The 23,344-nt window shown below is 44.1% G+C and overlaps 1 protein-coding gene across 2 annotated transcripts in view; it reads left to right on the forward strand.

Annotated features, from left to right (window-relative positions):
- LOC147733803 (threonine--tRNA ligase 1, cytoplasmic-like) overlaps nucleotides 1-23,344 on the forward strand; it is a 242,167-nt gene that overhangs the window by 186,273 nt on the left and 32,550 nt on the right. For both annotated transcript variants that reach the window (XM_086958398.1, XM_086958397.1), the window contains 2 exons: nucleotides 11,072-11,176; nucleotides 12,034-12,106. In XM_086958398.1, the coding sequence (XP_086814524.1) occupies nucleotides 11,072-11,176; nucleotides 12,034-12,106 (178 nt within the window). The remainder of the gene's footprint in view (nucleotides 1-11,071; nucleotides 11,177-12,033; nucleotides 12,107-23,344) is intronic.

Consider the following 23,344-nt stretch of genomic DNA (forward strand, 5'->3'; position numbering starts at 1 on the left):
GGGCATAATAGAAAGAATTGAATCATCTGAATGGGTTTCGCCCATAGTGGTTGCTAGACGGGCCAATGGTAAGGTGAGACTCTGCATTGATCTTCGCCACCTCAACAACAATATTATTGTAGATCAGTTTCCCCTTCCTCGTATTTCAGAAATGCTATCTGTGATTGGTGGTTCTAAGTTTTTCTCAACCATCGACTTATCTGCGGCTTACCACCAAATAGAGCTTAATGAAAAAAGCAAAGATTTAACTGCATTTATTACACCTTTTGGGTGTTTCAGATTCAACAGGATGCCTTTTGGTTTGGCATCTGCGGCAGCTATTTTTCAAAGAATAATGCAAGATATCCTGAAAGACTGTAAAAATGCCATCTGTTTTCAGGATGACATTTTGGTGTTTAATGATGACAAAGATAAACATATCTCTGCTTTAGAAGAGGTTTTAGGTGCACTTAATGCACATGGCCTTACTATTAAGCATGAAAAGTGTAAATTTGGTGTTCATTCTGTGAATTACTTGGGGCATGAACTCTGTGAAGAAGGTATCAAACCTAAACCCTCTCTTTTAGAAGCTATTAAGTCTGCCCCTCATCCTCAATCAAAGGATGATGTGAGATCATTTTTAGGGTTAGTGGAATTTTACGCCAGGTATGTACCTGATTTTTCATGCAGAACATACAGCATTAGGCAGTTAATTAAGAATAGAGTTGCTTTTGAATGGCCTAATGAATGTGAGAAGGAGTTTTGTGATGTGAAAGGTGCCATTTGTTCTGCCAATGCTCTTTCCTGCTTTGATCCATCTTTACAAAATATCATCACCACTGATGCTAGTTCGAAGGGTCTGGGGGCTGTGTTTACTCAAAAGACTAAGGAAGGAAAAGAGGTCATTATTGCACATGCTTCTAGGGCTCCTACTCCTGCTGAAGAAAAATACTCCACAATAGAAAGGGAGACTTTAGCGTGCATATGGGCTTTGGAACATTTTAGAGTATTTATTTGGGGTAAAGAGTGTGTACTGAGGAGTGATCATAAACCACTGGTACGTCTTCTTACCACTGAAGGGATGTTGAGAGCTTCTGCTCGTATTGCACGTATGTCCATGCGCTTACAGGACTTCATTTATGACATACAATATGTACCCGGGAAAGAAAATGTTTCTGCTGATTTTCTGTCAAGGATGCCTTTACCTATTCAAGAAGATTTGCATAATGAGTGGGATGATTTTCAAATTGCTTTGATTCATGATGAAGGTCCTATTTCCATTGATCAGACTCTGTGGAGAGAGAAATTTGAGGTTGATGAAACTTTAAAAAGTGTAACAAGTTACGTTACAGGCGGCTGGCCTGATAAAAAGTATCTTGATTCAAGTTTGAAGAGCTTCTGGTAAGTAAGATCAGAGCTTTCATGTTGTGAAGACATTATTAAGAGAGGTGAACGTATTGTCCCACCTACAGGTGTGAGGAAGGTTATTGTTTTACAAGGTCATGAAGGGCATAGTGGCATGGTCAGAACTAAACAACTAGTCAAGCGTTTATTTTGGTGGCCCGGCATGGATGTGTTTATTGAGCGTATGGTTAGGAATTGTGTGGTTTGCGCGAACTCTGACAAGTCATTGGTCACCCTGAAACCAAATATGGGTGTGCACACCATTCCTGACAATCCATGGGAGACCATTGCTATAGACATTATGGGCCCCATTGGTTATGATTCTAAGTATATAATTGCAGCTTTTGACGTTTTCTCTAAGTGGCCTGTGATCAAAATTGTTCAAGGAATAGATACTGATTCAGTGTTATGTTTCTTAGATAGAGTTTTCATTGAGGAAGGACTGCCAGTAAGGATTATATCTGATAATGGAGTTCAATTCAATTCTAAAAAAGCCAATGATTATTTTGCAAGGCTTGGCATAGTCCACTCTACCACTTCTTTATATAATCCAAGTGGCAACGGAGTAATAGAGAGGTTTAATAGAGTTCTCAAGAGTGCCATACAGTCTGTTGGCAAGGATGATAAGAAATGGGAGATTGAACTCTTTAAAAAAATTTGGATGTATAGAACAACCATGAATTCAATGACGGGTTATTCCCCGTTTGAAATCATGAGGGGGAGAACTCCTAGGACTAAGGTGAATCCATCATGGTTAGTGAAGTCATCCTCCTCTAATGTGGATCTGAAGAAAGTCAAAGAGAACCTTATTCGTACTCATTGTTCTAATAAGAAGTATTTTGATGAGAAATTTGGCTCTAAAACAGATCCAAAGGTAAAAATTGGGATGATGGTTAAAGTCAAAAAACCCTGGAAGGTCAAGAAAGGGGAAAGTGCGTTTATGGGTCCCTTTGAAGTCATTGAAATCTTAAAAAACTCAGTAAGATTATCAGACAATAAAGTTTGGAATCTCAGTAGAATTGCTATTCTCAAGGCTGATAAGGACATTTATTGTAAAGAATCTACATTGGAAAATTCTGATTTTTCATATTTAGATGAGGATTTGAGTAGAGATGCTGTTTCTCCAGTATTAAGGGTGTCTTTCATAGATTCACATGCTTGAATATTCCCCGTCGTCGAAGTGGGAGTCCCACGGTAAATAAAATAGCAATAATGCTAATAATATATATATATATATAATATATAAGAATATATAAAGTATTATATAGGTAGCAAAACTGAAAAATATGCACTTAAAACCTTTACAAAGGTTACTACATAGGAATGCATTAGAGAGAAAAAACTCATTTGTAACATATCAGTGTCATTATGTTAGTCCAAACTGCAGCCAATCAGGCTCAAGCACCCTCTAGAACCTTCTCCTCAGAAGCTCAAGCCCTCAGATTTTCTACCGCACGTCGTGTGAAGGGAGTCTCCCTGAGCTCTGCTCAGTTCTTTTCAACTTATCTACTCTTCTCAGTTTTTCAAAGATGTCAAGTAAGAAGTCTTTATTTAGACCTTGTTCCTCATGTGGGAAATTACGTTTATTTGAGAAAGACCCACATGACAAGTGCATTTATTGCTTGTATCCTGATCACAAAGTGGTTGATTGTAGGTTATGTAGAACTTTCAATCCTAAAACCCTTAAGGACAGGGAGGGTCGCCTCCTATTATGGCTTAAGCGCCTTCAGGATAAGGACGCTGTTATTTCTGACGCAGAAAGCCTTCAGTCAGCAACTTCTTCTGTGGCTTCTAAGCGTGGCAGTGTTCAGGAGTTGCCATCTCCTTTCCTGAAGAAAAGAAAGCTGGCTTTGACTGTGGCTACAGTTCCACCTGCTGCTTCTGTGCCTGTGTTTACTACGCCCACGAGATCTGACTCTCAGGCGTCGTTTCCAGCTTCCATTAAAGTGGTTACACTTCTCACAGCGCGGTCGTCGACGGGCCCGTCGACGACCACTCCGACAACGAGATTAGCTGCTGTGGCCTCGTCTACGACTGCAGTCACGACGACATCGGCGTCGTCATCGTTGACGAGAATTTCGACGACGGCTCTCTCGTCGACGAGAGCCTCTGTCTCTTCCATCTCGTCGACGATCCCTATCATATCGTCGACGAAGAAGCCATCGTCGATGAAGAACCCATCGTCGTCAGTCCCAGCGTCGACGAAGGCCTCGTCCACGAGGTTCCCGTCGACGGCAACGACGAAGCTCCCGTCGACGAAGGTACCGTCGACGAAGGTACCGTCGACGAAGGTACCGTCGACGAAGACACCGTCGACTACGACACCGTCGACTACGACACCGTCGACGAAGACACCGTCGACGAAGACACCGTCGACGAAGGTGCCGTCGACGGAGGCACCTTCGATGTCTAGGATACCGCCTGCAATGCAGTCACTGTCGGCGGTCCAGACGACGTTTTCCGCATCGTCGACGATAGCGTCATCGACGGCCTCGTCAATGAGCAAGCCAGCGACAGTAGGACCTAAGCCTTCAACGTCCACGGAGACGCCTAAAGATTTACCGTCTACGGAGACAGCAACTTCCAGTTCTTCTTCCTATGCCAACATGCCTTTGGTGGCCATGGACACTTCAGTTTCTACTGTACAGTCCTCATTCAGTAAAGAGGAAGGTTCCGCATTCCACCTTCAATCCCCTGCTCTACAGCCACCACTTCAGTTGTTCGTCTCTGACCATGAGACTGAGTCAGTTCCAGATGACACTGTATATGGGGATGCACAGAGCCCATCTGAGTTAATCATTAAATGCCAGGACACTTCTTCTGAAGAAGACGAGGAGGAAGAAGTTGAACAGGTAGATGAGCACGAAGATCAATGCGTGCAAATCCCTATGACGTCAATTCCAATGACACTTTTTTCTAACCTCTAACATATGTTGGACGATTATAATAGACGTTTTCCACCTACTCCTCAAGGTACTCCGGTTCATGAGTCTACTGATGTAACACTTTCACATCAACCACAACATACTCCTCCAAGGCAGACGACTCCGTCAGTACATTTGAGTGCTCCCCTGTCTACTAATCCACTTACTGACACTGACTCAGAGCCAGAGAGAGAGGAGGGAGAGGTGTGTCAGGACTCAGAAGGTGATCAGGATCCTCATATGGCGGAGTTTGATGATTATCGAGTGCAAACACCTTCTCCTCAACAGGTCCCTTCAAGTGATTCACCTCCTGTGGACATTGCTAGTTTTCATAAACTTATGGACAAGGCGGCGGACCGCTTCAAGTTGACTAGGGTTCAACGTGATGAAGACTGTTTTCTGTATGATTTCAAAAATCAACCGTATAAACAGGTACATACAATTCCAATAATTGAATTTATTTGGAAGGAAGGGCAGAAGATTATGAAGGCTCCTAACTCCTTGCCGGCCCAGATACCTAGATTGGAGAAGAAATACAAGGCTCCAACTGGCTCACCTGCTTGTCTGCTGTCTCACCCAAAACCAGATTCAGTTGTGACTCAAGCAGCACAACGTCGTGCACGTAATCCTACGGCGCCTGTCACTTCCCCTCCCGATAGAGAGGGACGCCGATTGGATGCAATCGGAAAGAAATTTTCATCCATGGCTTCAACTTCGGCCCGTGCTGCGAATGCTCTTGCAATTTTGGGTCGTTTCGACCGACAAATGTGGTCAGACATGTCCGCCTTTCTTGCGCAACTTCCTGAGTCATCGAAAGTGGAAGCGCTCCAGGTCCTTCAAGATGGTCAAAGGGCTTCGGAGGAGATTATAGATTGTGCTGTGGATGTGGCGAATACTGCATTCCGTATCCTGGCCAGTGCGGCGGCGCTCCGACGCCAAGGATGGTTAAAGTCTACTTCTTTCAGGCAAGAGGTCCAGTCAATGATCATAGACATGCCGTATGATGGCGAATCTTTGTTCGGTTCCCAAATTGATGCTTCGTTGGAAACCATAAAAAAGGATACCGACACAGCGAAGTCGCTTGGGTCATTACAATTTAAGAAACAGCCCTTTCGTGTTGCACGGGGGCGGGGCACCTCGTCCAATTTTAACAGAGGAGGACAATCTCAGTACCGCCAGTACAGTCAAGGAAACCAACGGTACTCGAACCCTCAATCTGCTCGCCAGCAACAATCCAGACCCTATAGAGGGAAGTCCAGTTATAGAGGGGCCAACAACACCAGCAAACGACAATGACTTGCCAGTTCAACAGGATGTTGGAGGTCGAATCTCGCAGTTCTACTCCCAGTGGTCTCAAATAACATCAGACCAATGGGTGTTGGACATTGTGCGCAAGGGTCACGCCTTGGAATTCACGGAGTTTCCTCCATCTCCGCCTTCGGGTCCGCCACCTCCCCATCTCGAAGAACTACAACATCAAGTTCAACTATTACTAACAAAGGGAGCAGTCGAAGTGGTTCCTCTATCACAACGGGAGAAAGGCTTCTATTCGAGGTTCTTCCTCATTCTAAAAAAGACGGGGGAGTGGCGTCCCATTATGGATTTGAGGTACCTCAACCTCTTCCTGAAACAACAGTCCTTCCGCATGCTAACATTGTCGGAAGTCTTGCGGTTTCTCTGCAGCGGCGATTTTTTGACCACAATAGACCTGCAAGACGCCTATTTTCACGTACCAATCATTCCTCAACATCGAAAGTACTTGAGATTCAAAGTGGGACGCAACCACTATCAATTCAAGGTCCTGCCGTTTGGCCTCAGATCAGCTCCCCGTGTGTTCACGAAGGTTCTGGCTCCGGTTATGGCTTACCTGCGTCTTCAAGGGGTACAGATTTTTCCTTACTTGGACGATTGCCTGTTGAAATCCCAATCCGCAAGTCAGCTGCATCACGACACACGCTTGTGTCTCACCCTCTTCAATTCCCTAGGGTTGACCATCAATGTAAAGAAGTCACATTTCACTCCTCTCCGAAGCAGGACATTCCTCAGAGCTGTTCTAGACACGGACGTGTCAAAGGCGTTCATCTCTCCCGAGCGGAGGCTGAAGATAGTTCATCTGGTCTCCACCATCAGATCAAGAAAGTCAGTTTCAGTGCGAATGTTGAAGTCATTTCTGGGGATGGCATCATCTTGTATCGCACTGATCCCAAATTGCAGATTACGTACCCGTCCTATTCAGGAAGAATTGGACCTACAATGGCGACAGGTTTCGGGGTCGTTCAACGACCAGGTGACAGTCACAACTGGCATGAGGGACAGTCTACTCTGGTGGGAGCGACGGTCCAATCTGAACCAAGGGGTCTCTTTCCTGCTCCAGACTCCAGATCTGACATTGACAACGGATGCGTCCATGGACGGATGGGGAGCCCACCTCCTCGATCTCTCCATCAAAGGAAAGTGGACGGCGACTCAGAAAACCTGGCATATCAACAGGCTGGAATTGCTGGCGATCTTCCTAGCGCTGAAGGCCTTCTTACCGGTGGTGCACGGAGAATCAGTGCTGGTTCAGACGGACAACACCACCAGCATGCACTACATGAACAAGCAGGGAGGCACGAAATCTCAGCCCCTGTCTTGTCTGGCCCAGAAGATTTGGGAATGGGCAATTCGTCACCACATTTCCTTGACAGCGGTCCATTTACCGGGAGCGTCAAACATACTAGCAGATTCCCTAAGCAGGTCTGCGTCATCCACTCACGAATGGGAGTTACACCAGCCGACTCTGGACCTCGTGTTCCACCAATGGGGTCATCCCAAGCTCGACCTATTTGCAACGCCAGTGAATCGAAAATGCCAGGCTTTTGCCAGTTGGCATCCACATCCGGAGTCCAGCGGCAATGCCCTACTCATGGATTGGACCGGCCTATTTGCATATGCGTTTCCACCACTCCCACTGGTACCAAGGACGTTATGGAAGATGCGCAGGCAACCCTGCCGCTTGATCTTAATCGCCCCACGTTGGCCCAGGCAGGCGTGGTTTTCAGAACTCCTTCTGATGTCCCAATGCAAACCAATTCGCCTCCATCCACGTCCGGATCTTCTAACCATGGACGGCGGACAAGTGTGTCATCCGGATCCGTCAACGCTTCAATTATGGGCTTGGAACCTGAATTCATGGAGTTTGCCTCTTTAAGTATACCACAGGACTGTAGAGACATTCTAGCGTCGGCTAGAGCTCCATCAACAATCAAAACATATAGACTAAAGTGGAAGCGCTTTTGTCATTGGTGCGCAGCATCCAACGTACATCCTATGAGTTCCACTCCAGAACAATTGTTACCGTTCTTCTTAAGTCTTGCTCAGTCTGGTCTTTCACATGCCACATTGAGAGTCTTTTTGGCGGCCATTTCACGCTACCGTCATGATGGCTCAACGTCTCTCTGTTCTTCCAGAATCATCAGGCAGTTCTTTAAAGGACTTTTCAGGAAGTTCCCTCCGTTGAGGCGCCCTCCTCCAGCTTGGCACCTCAACGTGGTATTATCACAACTTATGAAACCTCCATTTGAGCCAATTCATCGTTCAAATCTCAAGTTTCTGACCTGGAAAGTGGCTTTGCTGTTAGCCTTAACTTCGTCTCGTCGAGTCAGTGACTTACACGCTTTCACCATCAAGCCTCCATATTTGCAGTTCAAACCTGATGGAGTGTCCCTTCGTACAAATCCTTCTTTCCTCCCAAAAGTGCCTTCCGACTTCCATTTGAACGAGCCAGTTTTCTTAAAGACTTTTTTCCCGGATCCTAAATCCCCTGCGGAACAGCGACTTCATTCCTTAGACATCAAACGGTGTCTGAAATTCTACATTTCTAGGTCAGCCCCTTTTCGTAAAACCAACCAGCTATTTTTAGCATATGGACTACTGCGCAAAGGACACGCAGTGACTAAACAGACTATAACACGATGGCTCTCATCAGCCATTTCTTTTTGCCATCAGCAGGCTGGCAGGCCTTTACCTACTCCAGTGAGAGCACATTCTACGAGAGCGATAGCGTCGTCCATCGCATTGTTTGCCGGAGTGCCTCTACACCAGATTTGTCGTGCGGCGACATGGTCCAGCAGGCACACCTTTACCAGACATTATTGTTTGGATGCTGTCAACGAGGCGGACACCGCAGTGGGGCAAGCAGTGCTTCGTCATCTTTTCAAATAAGGTGAGCCTCTTTCCCTCCTCCATTCTTGAGATTGCCTTGCTTTTATGCTATATGTATTGTTCTTCTATTGTTTGGACATATTGCAATCTCATCTCCAGGAGGTTACTGCTATCTATTCTATTCAAGCATGTGAATCTATGAAAGACACCCTTAATACTGGAGAAGAACAATTGTTACTTACCTGTAAACAGGTGGTTCTCCAGTATTGGTGTCTTTCATAGATTCACATGCGACCCACCCATCCTCCCCTCAGAGGCTCTTTTCTCCTCATGCGCTATTATTACTAGTGCTACGAAAATCTGAGGGCTTGAGCTTCTGAGGAGAAGGTTCTAGAGGGTGCTTGAGCCTGATTGGCTGCAGTTTGGACTAACATAATGACACTGATATGTTACAAATGAGTTTTTTCTCTCTAATGCATTCCTATGTAGTAACCTTTGTAAAGGTTTTAAGTGCATATTTTTCAGTTTTGCTACCTATATAATACTTTATATATTCTTATATATTATATATATATATATATTATTAGCATTATTGCTATTTTATTTACCGTGGGACTCCCACTTCGACGACGGGGAATATTCAAGCATGTGAATCTATGAAAGACACCAATACTGGAGAACCACCTGTTTACAGGTAAGTAACAATTGTTCTTATGATGAAATTGGTGTAACACCTTGTTGTTCCACCACTAGCATCACCAATCATGGTGGAGATGTAACACCTTGTTGTTCCAACACCAGCAATGTCAATCAGGGTATTCCTCAATCCCAAAGTGATAATGTTCCTTTGCAGAAAAGAGCCACGAAAAAACCAAGGTGGTTGTCAGATTTTGTTGCCTATATGGTGGGAAAATTTTAAGTTTTACACATTTTTTTTTTTTTCTCACAGTATTTTTTTTTATTTTTTTTTATTCCTTATTTGTTTCATTTTATAAGGGAGGAAGGTGTGTTGTGTTCATATGTTATCTCTCGTGCTTGCCTGCTTCGCGCTGGCATTCACGTGCACATACTCGCGCCTACCTCGCGAGTGTATTTCCTTTCAAATGTTTCTCGTGACCTGTATTCTTTCAAATGTATATTCCTCGCTACACTGTGCTGTTTGCAATGTACCATTCTATGTGATTCAGTTAATGTAGATCAGTTACTGCTGTTGCACGGAGCCATCGGATGTGTGCCAGGGATTGCCTCCTATCTTGGAATAAACTTACTTTCTATACAAATTGTATTCCTGGATATTGATTTAACACAAGGGAAGTGGTGTTTGCATCACCAGATGCACCGCTCGTAAATTCCAACGTGGCTCATATTGACTTATATCGAACAGGGCAGCATTGAAAAAGGCCCAATTCAACATGGCTGCTGACACGTCAGATGTATCCACAAACGTCTGACGTCATGGCCGTAAGGACAAAGTCACGAAAATCCATGTCCAGGCAATGGTGCGCGAACCCACTTAGCATCACCAGGACACCAACTGAAGCCGAAAAGGCCGTCCTGCGGTGACCATAGGCAAATAGCCAAGTCCTCCCAAAACATCCGTTCTGCCACAAGAAGAACACACTCACACTCATGGGCACGCAGGCAGGAAAACACACCGAGGTACGGTGAAGAGAACCCAGGAAGCCTGGAGAACCAGAGAAAACAGGACAAGACTGCAGGAGGAATCCAACATTAGGATACAGTGTGGCACAGCACCGGGTGCGCCACAGGAGTGAAACTGAAAGCACCAGACCAACTCGTCGCCACCGAAAGGAAGACACCACCAAGATCCGAGCGCCTGGGTTCGTATCCAATCCTCGTTGCCACTGAAAGGAAGGCACCATGCAAGAAGGTAAAAACCAGGTTTATTCGGTCTATCATCTTTCATGTCCCGGCAGCAACTGCACTGCCACGGACATACATTCTAGAGTGGAACCCACGCGAGCTCCAACCCCCACATTCCAGCCGATCCCAACAATGATATATAAGAAAGGTAGATAGAAAGCGTGTGAAATAAGTCCTATTTTTACATGCTGTTTTTAGAAACATTTTAAAAAGGGTTTTATAGCGTTTCCTCATGAATTTGTAGTGTAAATAGTTTATGAATGGGTAATGGTCATACAATAAATGCTTGTTCAATGTAGATTTCAATTGGCTTTTATTGCTTGTTAGAAAAAAAAAGGGCATGAAGAAGGTACATTCTATGAAGGTTCTGTGTGCCCTTGGTTTTATGTCCATGGTTTATACCTGTTTTTGAATCTGTGTTCTAATCTGAATCTACTTATGAAAATGCTTATTTGAATTAAATGTGTGTGAAAATGTTCAATTAAACAATGCTTTTAAGATGGTAAGTACTCACCTTATTCTGCTAGCTATTAGTAGATGGCATGTACCTCATACACAATTTCCTTAATTTGCGATTTGTAATTTTGCTTCAGTAATATGGTAACTGCCAACAGGAGTGCATAATCTTTAAAGAACTGTCATTGCTTGAATGTCAAAGCCAATAGTCTGCTAAGTTTAGTAATATGCACGTGGAGAGAGCAAGTCATGTACTCATGTATGTTTTTGTGTCCTCTCAGCAAGGACAGTGACGATAAGAAGAGGCCGGTGATCATTCATCGAGCCATTCTGGGATCAGTGGAGAGGATGATAGCTATTCTTTCAGAAAATTATGGTGGAAAATGGTATGTATTTAATTTATTTACACTTTATTAAATGATGAAGAAATGTGCAAAGCAGTATGAAATAATCAAGAGTTGGCAGACTATTTGTGCATAAGGAATGTAGATTAACAACTGGGACCAATGAAGATAATTGTGCTGACCCACTGCAGACATGAAAGTCTACAAAGGGGTGCACAGGATATTTGGATCATCATATACGGTGGGTAAAGGGATCATAATAAATTCACTGTAGCTACAGCCACGACATTCATCCTAAACTAATAGACCCTAGCATTAGTTTTATTGATGTACTCACTGCACGTACACACACATCTACCCTTATTAATGGGCCATTTAAGAATTGAGTAATAAGATTCATCATACAAACTCTTTTTTTTCTCTGTTTTCTTACTTATTCAAAAACTTGCCATCTCGCTGTCTCCCAGCTATTGCATACTATCTTTTATCTCACTCTCCTCGTCACTGCCATCTTCGCTGATATTCTCTTTTTTTTCTCAGTTATGCAGCACTCGCAATTTGTCCCATCCTAATTGTTGCCTTCACTTATTGATTTTACTGTGCTCTTTGATCAAAAGTATTCGGAATCATTTTAAGAAATGAAATCAACATGGACTTTTTAAATGTAGTTGTAATGTGCGTTATGGGAGCTTGCAGATGAAACATGACAGTGTGGGAGCTATAATGTCAAATGCAAAGTAGAGCAGATACTAGTTTAGTAGAGCAGATACTAGTTTAAAAGATCAAGGTATGTCAAGTTTAAAGTTTGGCTCTAGTAAATGGTTCTTATAGTAGTTTTGTCATCCTTGTATATGAATATTGTCATTCTTAACACTTTGCTGTGTTCTCCATTTTACTAGGCCTTTCTGGTTATCCCCTCGGCAGGTGATGTTGGTGCCAGTGGGACCCAGCTGTGATGAATATGCACAACAGGTAAGGGCAAAGTCATCTATATAAATTTACCCCTGTAGCCCTCTCCCCCCCTAACTTTTACAATTCATAATGTTTTCCTTGAGTACTCCTGGGAATCTACAACTGTTACAGTTTGGCATGAGCGATCACAATCAGAACCCTTATCTTGCAAACAAGCACACCATCTCTTGTGGTTCTCGGCACACCCTCAGCCAGGACCTAATCAGACTGCAGATTAAGAAGTGTAAATAAAATGTTTTTTAAGCATGGAAGCAGGCCTTTTGCATGTACGTGCCCACATCTGGAAGAACATCCCTGTATCCATTAGGACCACCCTAACACTGCTTCTGGAAAGATCAAAACACACACCTCTTTAATAAATGCTGCTTCACAATGAATTGGCAGTCCACTAGCTGGCTATCTTTCCTATCATTTGTTAACTTAATGCTTGTCTTTGACCCTGTGCAGCACTCTAATTCTTTATGGCGAGGTTCATAATATAGAATTACCTATGTCTCTTTGTTTCTGTTCAAGGGTGTGATAAATGCAGCTGCTGGTGTTACTTTCCTGATGTATTACCTGACTCTAAGAGTTGGTTGTTAAATATTAGAACGTTTGAGTAATGATTAAAGAAATTCAGAAAGGTTATTGCGTAGAATTGTCATGAAAACACAACACCAGGAAAGACCATTTTCCACTGTTGTGGGGAGAGAAACCGGTGGGCAGTAGAATAGGTACTGTTGGTGAAAAAAGGGAACAAAGTATTTTAAATGTACTTCCTGATCCCAAGCAAGGGAGAGTCTCTGAACTATTTTGAACTTTAGAGATGTGACATTCATTCACTTCAAAAAAACTACTTTTTAAGAGTCATTCCACTATTTCAAAAGGGCGACTTTTTGACACTGAGGGTCTGATTTATAATTTGGCAGAGGGCCCATTGTTCAGCCAGGCGGACGTAGTAAATTCCTCCATCTCCATGGTGGAGGGACTGCCTGTTAAATTTATAAAGGACTGGCAAGCCAACGGTAGTTTATAATGCATTGGAACGAAAACACTGTTATGGCGGTTCCTGCCAGTGCATTTCACTGTTTGGCGCAGGACTGCGTCGGCATGATTCAGCCCTGCCCTAAACAGTTTTCTTTTTTATTTAAAAAAAAAAATCCCCAAAACAGGATTTTCTTTTTGAAAATAAAAAATACAATGCTCCCCTCACCAAGGGAGTCCTTTCCGATGGCAAGGGGAGCATTTAACAGTTTTCACTGCCCCTTACCGCCAGGGTTTTCCTGGAGGTGATGGTAGTGAAAACTGACCTGTCATTCCACCCATCTAAATTAGATGAGTGGAATGACAGTTCAACTTCCAATGACCCTCACTCTGCAGGGCCATTGAAGAAGTTTGGCCACGTCGCAAACAGAGTAGTCTCTGCTGTGGCCAAACTTAAGGTCCACCCACATATAAATCTGGCTGGCAGACCACGATGTTGGCGGGAAGGAAATTCCATCACTGTTGCTACGGAGTTTGCTTGCAGCCAACATAAAAATTGCGCCCTAGATTTGAAAAATGCATACTTTCATATACCGATGCATATATAACACTGTCAATACATTTGATAGGTGGTATGCAGAAAACATAATTCGTTAAAATTGCTAACATTCTGATTGAATTCTGCCCTAAGTTATTTACAAAAGGCCTAACTGTTAAAGTTTTGCATTTGCATATCCAAAGTGTTCATGCGTATCCTTATTTGGACAACTAAGTGATAAAGGTAAACACAGCTGAGAAATGTCAATTAAATGCAACAAAGAGTGACGTTGCTGCACAAATTTGTATTTTCAACCAATTTTAGAAAATCCAACCATTGAAGGCCTGTCAGGTAGCAGTAAGAGCATTGGCATTTCATTGAGTAGTTCCTCATTACTAGAGGTCACCATCTCTGATAATGAGCTAAAGAATTTAATTATAAGGGATGTTGGCTTTGTGCAGCGTGTTGGTTCCTAAAGCATCATTGAAAGTCTACAAATGTGCCCGTTACTAAAATTGTTAGCAAGAGTATGCTCTCAAACATCTGGGTCTTGGGGGCGAAGGCACTGTTGTTGAAGGCCAGGATGACAAATCATATTTTCAAGTGCAGGGTAATACTCAGAAAGTGATGTCCCCTTTGCGCCTAGTCGAATGCTATTGAAGGATCCACTTTCTTTGCAAATCCCCAAGCAGCTGCCAAACGGCATTCACATACTCATGATGTCAAACAAGATTTTGGGCCAGATTTCTAATTTTGCTGATGAAGTAATCTTCTTTGGTTTAGCTGAGACTACTCCGCCTGCCAAATGTATAAATGACTGCCAAACTGGCGGTCATTTCTGAAGCATTGGCAAGAGCCACCATCGCAGTGATTCCGATCAATGCTATTTACAGTTTGGTGCAGGGCTCCGTCATGCTGACGGAGCCCTGCAACAAGCAGTGTCTTTTATTTTTTTCAAATGGAAAATCTTGAAGCTGGATTTTCTTTTTGCATATAAAAAAGAAAATGCTCCTTTCATCATGGGAGTCTTCTTCCATGGCGAACGTAGCATGTAGCAGTTTTCAGTGCCCCTGACCGACAAGGTTTTCTTGGCGGTGACGGGCAGTGAAAACTGACCGCTAATTCTGCCCATCTAAATTAGTTGGCCAGAAGTATAGCCCTGCATCTAAAGACCCTTACACCACAGGGCCATGGGAATGGCTTATCACCACGGAAACTGGGTAGTCTCGGCGGTTAAACCAAGATCTTCCCGAATCTAAAGGCATACTGCATACTTGGCAGTAAAGATACTCCTTCTCTACCGCGAAAGAGTATTCTTACCGCAAAGAATTAAACCAGGCCCTTTGTCTTATATTGACAGAAATCAATCAGTCAGGCAATAGAAACAGTTATTTTTAATTGCTTTACAAAGTAGGCATTTATAATTCTGCTCCAAGAACATCTGTACACACATCTAGTAAGTATTTCCGTGTAGATATACAGCTAAAGAAAATACCATATGAATGTGAAGTAAGTTATGGTATGTTTAATGAACTATATGGAGAATAAATTACCATTTATTGATAATGTGGTTTATTTAATATACCATCTGAATTTTAAATATTCTTTGAAATAATGCCTCTCAGGCGTCATTGTTGTCTTGCAAAACAATAGGAAGAAGTAAGATTTTTTAGGGATGGAATGACTTCCAGAAGCACCAAAAATTGTTTTCAGGTGGGATCACGTTTGTGGGTTGAGAGTTTTTGGGCTCTTTATTTTGGCAGTATCATTGTGCGGTGAAGGTAACCGACTTGGCTGCAGAGTCTATGCTTCTGTATCCCGTGTCAACCTTTTAGACCGTCTAGAAGGAGTTTAACCTCCACTTTGAATTGGAGACTTGAATACCTCCTAACCAACATTCTAGTGACCAATTTGACAATGTTAATAGTGTCTTCTGTTTTTCATTGTAGAGCCTAGTTTTCTGGGAACCATTTGCATACCTTCCAAGTAAAGTTTTGTTTGAGGCATGTGTGGCTGTAGATACACATGCTCTACATTCTTCCACCATGAAGTATTTGGTCCAAATGTGTGCAAGTTGTTTTTCTTCGAAGTAGTCTTGCAAGTCTCTAGACAAAGTGACTCCTCCCCTTGGTGATAATGCGCATGGGCATCAGCTCCGGATTGTTTTCTTTCCGCCGTTAGGTTAGGACATGTTGTGTAGCGCTCTGGTTCGAGACATTCTCTGGCTCCTTTTGGTTCGCTGTTTATTTCCACCCTAGTCTGTAATGTTTTGGTTGCTTTTTCCATGATTGCGCTCTAAAAAACAGATAACCTTCACCGGTCAAATCGTCATGCTCCAGTCTTGAAAATGTAGTTTTAATGGATCAAACTTGATTTTGCTTCTGCCCCAGGTGCTTTGCGAAGTACCCAAGAACCGACCTCTATCAGGTCTGCAACTTATGTCTGTCTCCGGACCATCAGAAAACGGACTGTGAGGCTTGTCGATCCTTTTCATCGATAAAGACATTGCAGGACCATTGGGCACGTCGCAGAGAGATGCAGAGCAGAGATGGACCAAACACCTGGCATTGCCGATCAAGATGTTGAGCAGGAAAAGGAAAAGTTTCCTGTGGCCTCTGCGGCTGAGGAAGAGGTATTATCCATTCATGTCTCCCGGCCTGGCTCTGGCTCCGACCTTGGCATCAGTATCCAGTTATAAGATCTTCCTTCAAGTCAGCATACCATGAGTAACCATGCCCCTGTCCCACCTCCCAAAAAACACTATGTTGTGACCGAATATATGGTTCCCAGGACACCACTGTCAACAGTCCATGGTAGGCACCGACCATCTGCTGCAGACAGCCTGCCCTTGGGCTCGGCACCGAAAGCAAAGCCAAAAATTCTACCTTCTGCACTAAGCCGACAGCTGCCTCATCGGTTCCGAGCATTCTGCTCCCAGCCGCTTTGGCTCACACTACTTCAGGCTCAAAAAAAAAACCTGCTTCTGCACTGAAAACTTTGGCTTTGGCTTCTAAGTTGCCTCCGGAACCAATCCACAAATCGTGCAGGAGCGGCTCAATCCGAAGCAGAAAAAGCTACATGTACAGCCTCTCACTTGCCATTTTTTAATTAGACTGTTCACTTGGCTTCCAAATCATCTAAGTGTCGGATTTCTTATGCAGAGGCCATAGATGTACCAGTGCCTGCTAAAAAGGACATTGCAACCACGCTCTGCATCCTCCTCTTCCTCCGTCGCAGCCACCCCCTCCACTTTCTTCTCCAACACCACCTTCACCACAGCATTCCCATGGTGAACCAGAAGACATTACACAACAGGAGTCACCACAGATTCTTGGGATAATTATGACATTGATCCCCCGCAGGAATGGACCATGCAGGTAAGAGTGGTGGGATGGAGGGCAGTGGGGTGGGGGGAGGGGTGGGAGTTAGCAGACGACGGTGATGTAAAATTACATTTTTAAAAAGAAAAGCGCTCCACCACTCTTACATACACGGACCGTTCCTGATCCCCTGGGTGATACTGGCCCCCATCTCTACCCAGCCAGACCATCACCACCTGATGAGGGTTCATCTTTTCTAGATCTCATTACTAGGGTAGCAGTATATTTTCAGGTCCCCTTACACAAAGACCTTATTGATGACGATTTTCTTCTCAAAATATTGTCCAGCACGCATAGATCGAACTAATATCTTCCAATGCTTGAGAGCATGATGCAAAATTCGGAAGACATCTTTAAAGACCCATTGTAGGCATGTATAATCACACCCAAAAACATGAAATATAAAACTGCACCCTCTGATCCTATTTACATCAAGAGTCTGCTTTCCCGTGACTAGCTGGTTGTATCTAATGCCCATAAAAGGGCCAATCGACAATCTTCAGCATAAGCCCCTCCTCCTGATAAGGAGTCCAAACTATGGGAAAGCGGGTGGCAGCACAATCCTCCAATCACTGGCAGATTGATAATACCCAAGCCTTGGTAGCAAGATATGACAAGGTACATTGGGATAAGATGATAGAGCTCCATAAACACCTGCCTGAGGAGTATGAAAAAAGGGGACATGATATTGTGAGTGAGGGAAAGTTAGTCTTAAAAAATTCAATCAGGATGTGCCTTAGACTCAGAAGACACAGCAGCTATAGGCATGAACACAGTGTATTGTTGTGTAGAAATGCATGGCTATGCATATCTGGCTTCAAGCCAGAGATGCAACAAAGACTATTAAATGTGCCTTATGATAAAGTGCATCTCATTGGTCCCCAGATGGACCAAGCATTGAGGAAAATGAAAAGGGACACCGAAGTAGCTAAATTAGTGGGGGAGCGCCAAACCCCTGCTTCGCGTGGCTCCATTTGGCGTACCGCAGGCAAATAGGGTGGCAAAACTACACCATCTGATGCCTCTACATCCACGTATAGGCAGCAACAAACCTCCCCATCAACGGGGTACCACAGAGGTACATATAGAGGAAACCATTCCAAGGATCGCGGTAGGGGTGCCTCGACATGCTCTGCCACCCCACCTTAAAGCAGTGATTCTCTGCTCATTCCCCGACCTTTAACAATTGTCGGGGCCCGACTACAACATTTCTTCCCCGCTTGGAAATCTATAACATTAGATCAGTGGGTGTTGGACATTGTCCAACAAGGTTATTGTCTGGAGTTCATAACCACACCTCCAAACATTCCACCTGGCATTTATAATCTCTCTGTAGAACATCAAAACCTGCTCAAACAAGCAGTGGAGGCTCTGTTGCTGAAGGAAGCCATAGAGCCCATTAATCCTCAACATCAAGGTTCAGAAGTGTACTCCCTATGCTTTCCCAAAAAAGACAGATCACTACTGCCCACTTTAAATATCAGGCCCTTAAATCATTACATACTATCAGCACGCTTCCGTATGGTCTCTTGTCAGGATGTAATCCCACTGGTTCAACAAGGTGACTTCATGTCAGCACTAGACTTAGAGGACCCATACTTCTACATCCAATCCATCCAGCTCATCACAAATACCAAAGGCATTAGTAGTTCAAAGTGCTCCCCTTCAGAGTTCCTACCGCACCCTGGGTGTTCGCCAAGTGTCTAGTAGTAGTAGCAGTATATCCGTGCAGACTGCACATTCAAATCTTCCCATAGCTGGACAATTGTCTCATCAAAGCCAGTACACCTCTCATGTGTCAACAACACACACAGACTACTCTCCATCTTCTCCTGGGGTTTACTGTCAACATACAGAAATCTCACCTCCAACCTTTGCAGATTTAGCCATATTTAGGGGTCATGTTCAGCCCACAGTTAGTTTTACCATACCCAAATGTGGCCAGGATTCAAAATATACAAACACTGCTACAGCAGTTTCAACCCAACCAACACATAACAGTCAAAAAAGTAATGTGATTCTGAGACCTGATGGCATCTTGCATCCCAATAGTGCCACGTGCTCGACTTCATACATGACTGTTGCAAGAATGCCTCAATGGTCTCAATCACAGCGTCAGCTACAAGATCTAGTGTTGGTAGAGAGCCGTACTTATCCATCTCTGCAGTGGTGGAACACACAGCGCTTATAAAAGGGGTAGCCATTTCTCGACCCTGTTCCCCAGATCATTCTCACAGCAAATGCATCCCTTACAGGATTGGGTGTTCACCTTCAGTATCTCACAGTTCAGGGTCTCTGGAATACCAATCACCATGGTCTCCACATCAACTACCTCGAGCTTCAAACGTTTCACCTAGCATTGAAAGCATTTCTAACTCACCTAGCAATCAAGGTTGTCTTAGTTCAAAAGGACAACATGACAACCATGTACTATTTTCAAAAAGGGGGTGGAGGGACACTCTCCACAGTTATCACGCCTTTCTAAGACGATTTGGCATTGGGCAATACGTCACAAAATCCATCTGCTAACGGTACACCTCATAGGGATGGACAACCAGTGTGTCAACATCCTCAGCAGGATGCGGCAACAAGTCCAGAAGTGGGAGCTCCACTCAAAAGTCCTTCTCCCATACTTTCACAAGTGAGGGTTTCCACAGATAGACCTATTTGCAACTGCAGATGACGCAAAATGCCCAGACTTCCCCTACAGGTTCCCACACCCAGTATCCAAAGGCAATGTTATATGGATGAACTGGTCTGGGACATTTGCCTATACTTTCCCCCTCTCGCGCTTGCTTTTTTGGTACAGAGGCTCAGGCAAACATCTTTCCCCTCATTCTGGTAGCCCCCACTTGGGCTCGCCAACCACGGTTCACCACTTTGCTCGAACTCCCTCTAGTTTCCCACAAATCTCTTCCCCTCAACCCGGATCTTCTCACTTGGAACCATGGAGAAATCAGACCTCCAAATCCAAAGCGAGCTCAAACTTGCGATTGGCATCCAGAGGTCTAAGAATATGGTACCTTAATCTTCCCCCTGAATGTATGGCCATTCTTGCTGCCATCTTAATTTACATACGTCTGGTCTCGCTTACACTTCCATATGTCTACATTAGTTGCGGTCGCTGCTTATCTACAAAACAGGCAACATTTATCCTTGTTCAACGTACCAGTTATTAAGTCATTCATGGAATGCCTTAAAAGAGTGATTCTTCCTAGAGTTCCACCAGCACCCGCATGAAATCTCAATATTGTACTTACCAGACATATTGGTCCACCATTTGAATCATTGCACAACTGTCCCCTACAATTCCTGCCTTGGAAAGTTGTTTTTTTAGTGGCCATTACCTCACTTAGGCGTGTCAGTGAGCTCCAGGTAGTAACCCTGAAAGAACCTTTATTCCAGCTACATAGAGATAGGGCGGTCCTTCAAACTAACCCAAAATTCTTCCAAAAGTAGTTTCTTCTTTCTACTTAAGTCAGTTGATTTGACCGTTTTCTTGCCGCAATCTGATTCAATTGCGTAAAGAGCTCTTTATGAGCTAGATGTCAAAAGAGCTTTAATGTATTATATTGCCAGAACGGAAGAGTTCCGTATAACTAAACAATTCTTAGTTTCTTTTTCGCCCTCTCACATAGGAAAGCCCATCTCTAAGACAGGTATTTCTAGATTGTATGTTTGGCATCTTAATGCCAAAGCTAAAAATACTTTGCCTGTACCGCTTATTGCATACACTACTCATAAAATAGGGACTTCCATGGTTTTTCTGGGCAATATCCCAATAGCTGATATTTGTTAGGCAGTGACTTGATCTACACCACACGCTTTCACCAAACATTCTTGTATTTGTAAGGCAGTGACTTGATCTACACCACACGCTTTCACCAAACATTCTTGTATTTGTAAGGCAGTGACTTGATCTACACCACACACTTTTACCAAACCTTCTCTTATTTGTAAGGCAGTGACTTGATCTACTGAGGTAATATGAATTTTTATGGTCAATTGTGTCCCCTATCGTAGACCCCAACGGCTCCATTTACGTGCTAGTACATGTAAGTTCCCTCCACAACCAGCTATGAAGACGCAAATACATTTGCGTCCAACGTTAACATGTCCTCTTTCAGATCCACCATGAATGGGTCAGATATTCAGTTCCTAAGTGTGCCTTGCCAACGTCTTTACATGGTGCACTTTCACGTTTTTCTAGCCCTGGCGAGTTGGGCCTTGTTGTTCTGCCATTCAAGCCTTTTCCTGCCTTCTGCCTCTGGAAGCTGCAGCCTGGACCTGCATCTGTATCCATGACCTTTTACTTACTCCCTGCGCGGCTAGCGGTGCCTGGCTCGGCCTGCTTGCCTGCCAAGACTGTATTCAGCCTTCAAGTTATCTGCTCCGCTCCTCGAAAAATACATTCCTGTCTAGTAGTTTAGGTAAACATCCTTCCCAGCTGCAGAGCAAAGGGCCCGGCCTTTCTGTCTCCATGCAAGTAATTCATAGCTTCCGTTACCATGGTAGGCCCATGGCCCCCTTGCTTTACACGTAGACACGCAGTCGCATATGCACGCATTAGCAGTCAGTATAGAATAGCCTCTGCCCGAGAGACCTTTCCTTCTAGATAATACAGTTCCTCAAACACAAGATATTAGATATGATTTGGGTTTAGGTTGTTCTGACACCCCAGACTTCTGTCTCCACATGTAGGGCTAAATGTCAAGTCCCCTTCACCCTCCAGTTACACGTCAATCACACGTCATGCTGCTGCGCGCGCATCTCTGCCACATGTTTTTGCTGACTCTGCAGGATTCTTCTAGGGATCCACCTACTTCTGACACCTCTATGTGACGTTTCTAGTACACACCCTTGTGCACGCCTTCTGTTACGCCTTTTTCATTACGTGTATGTGTTCTTATCTCTTCTCTCAGCTGTTACGCCTTCTGCATTCAATACTACTGTATGCATTGACTATATATATGATATCCTGTTAATAAAACATTGTACATGTCCATTGCAATTCCCTTCCTGAACCCTCCTGGTGATGGAGCATGTTACCTGGTTCGAACCAATTCCTTTTTAAGGAATAAAACCTTCATAAACCCCAGATGCCACGGACTCTGCCTTTTCATTTTGACTGAGTTATTCTTATTGAACTTTACCGCATAAATTCCGTATAGGTAATTAAAATTTACCACATAATTTGGCGCCCGAACAGGGACCTCTCCCCCACCTTACGCGCCGGCGGTGCGTTGCAGGCCCGGTCCCCTGCCACAGCGCTGACGGACAACTACGCGTACCCGCAGGATTTCCTGTATCTCCCTCAGGCCAACGGAGGTGACTGAGGCTGCGATCGACACCCAGACGAGGCGGTGAGGAGTGCGGAGGATCCCGACCAGAGCCTAGCTGAGAGAGCAAAGTCCGAGGTATCCGGAGGCCCACCAGTTCCGAAGTTCCGAAGTGCTTACGTCACGAGTCGAGTCCAGTCCAGTGTCGAGTTTCCGAGGCCTTCTGTTCCGTGCTTCCCGGTGAGTACCGTTGCTGGGGACGCATCTAGACGAGCGCATTAATTTGTGCCGGTCAAGACGGGTTTGGGTACACAGACCCGGTCTGCACTGTTTAGCGGTGTATCTGTACTGTTTAGCAGTATATCTAGTATGCAATTAGCTAGTTTTATTCTAATCATTATTGTTCGTTTTAAAATGTTTTAGTATGTTTTAAATGTCGTGGTATGAGTGATTGTTCGATCTACATTATTGTGTTTACTGTATTAGTTGTGTCCAAGTTCAAGTAAGTATCAAGTCCCAAGTAGTACGGCTGAAACATGCCGCTGTTTTCCAAACTGAAACAGATAGGAACTAGAAAAGGGATTCTAGAGGAAGCAGTGCCTGTTCCACCTAGGGACACTCCAGGGCACTTTATGTACCACAAACATGGCCTAGATGCCATATTATATCTCGATTTGTGGGTAGACTATACCAAAGATTTAGCAGAGAATCAAAGATGGCCCGCTACAGGGACATGGGATGCCGACTGCATCATGAGAGTAGAAGAAGCGTTATGGAAAAAGAAAGCCAGACAGTCACAGAAAGATGCCATTGAACTATGGCGTAAAGAATCGCACAGGCGCACAGAGAAAGCACTCAGAAAAGCAGACAAACATAGAGAGGATTCAGACAAAGCCCAAGAAAACGTATTAGTTGAGGAGGGGATACGAGTAAAAGCAGAACAAGTAGACCGACAACGAAACACTCTTATGAATGGTATGTATCCTCTGCTGGCCGAGGGTTTACCTAAGGCCACTCCGGAAATACCGAAGGATCTGCCCCCTCCATTGCTCCCGACTAAAGTACATCACAAGACCAC

The sequence above is a fragment of the Lissotriton vulgaris genome, chromosome 2_1 (assembly GCF_964263255.1).
Source record: "Lissotriton vulgaris chromosome 2_1, aLisVul1.2, whole genome shotgun sequence".
Classification (NCBI taxonomy): domain Eukaryota; kingdom Metazoa; phylum Chordata; class Amphibia; order Caudata; family Salamandridae; genus Lissotriton; species Lissotriton vulgaris.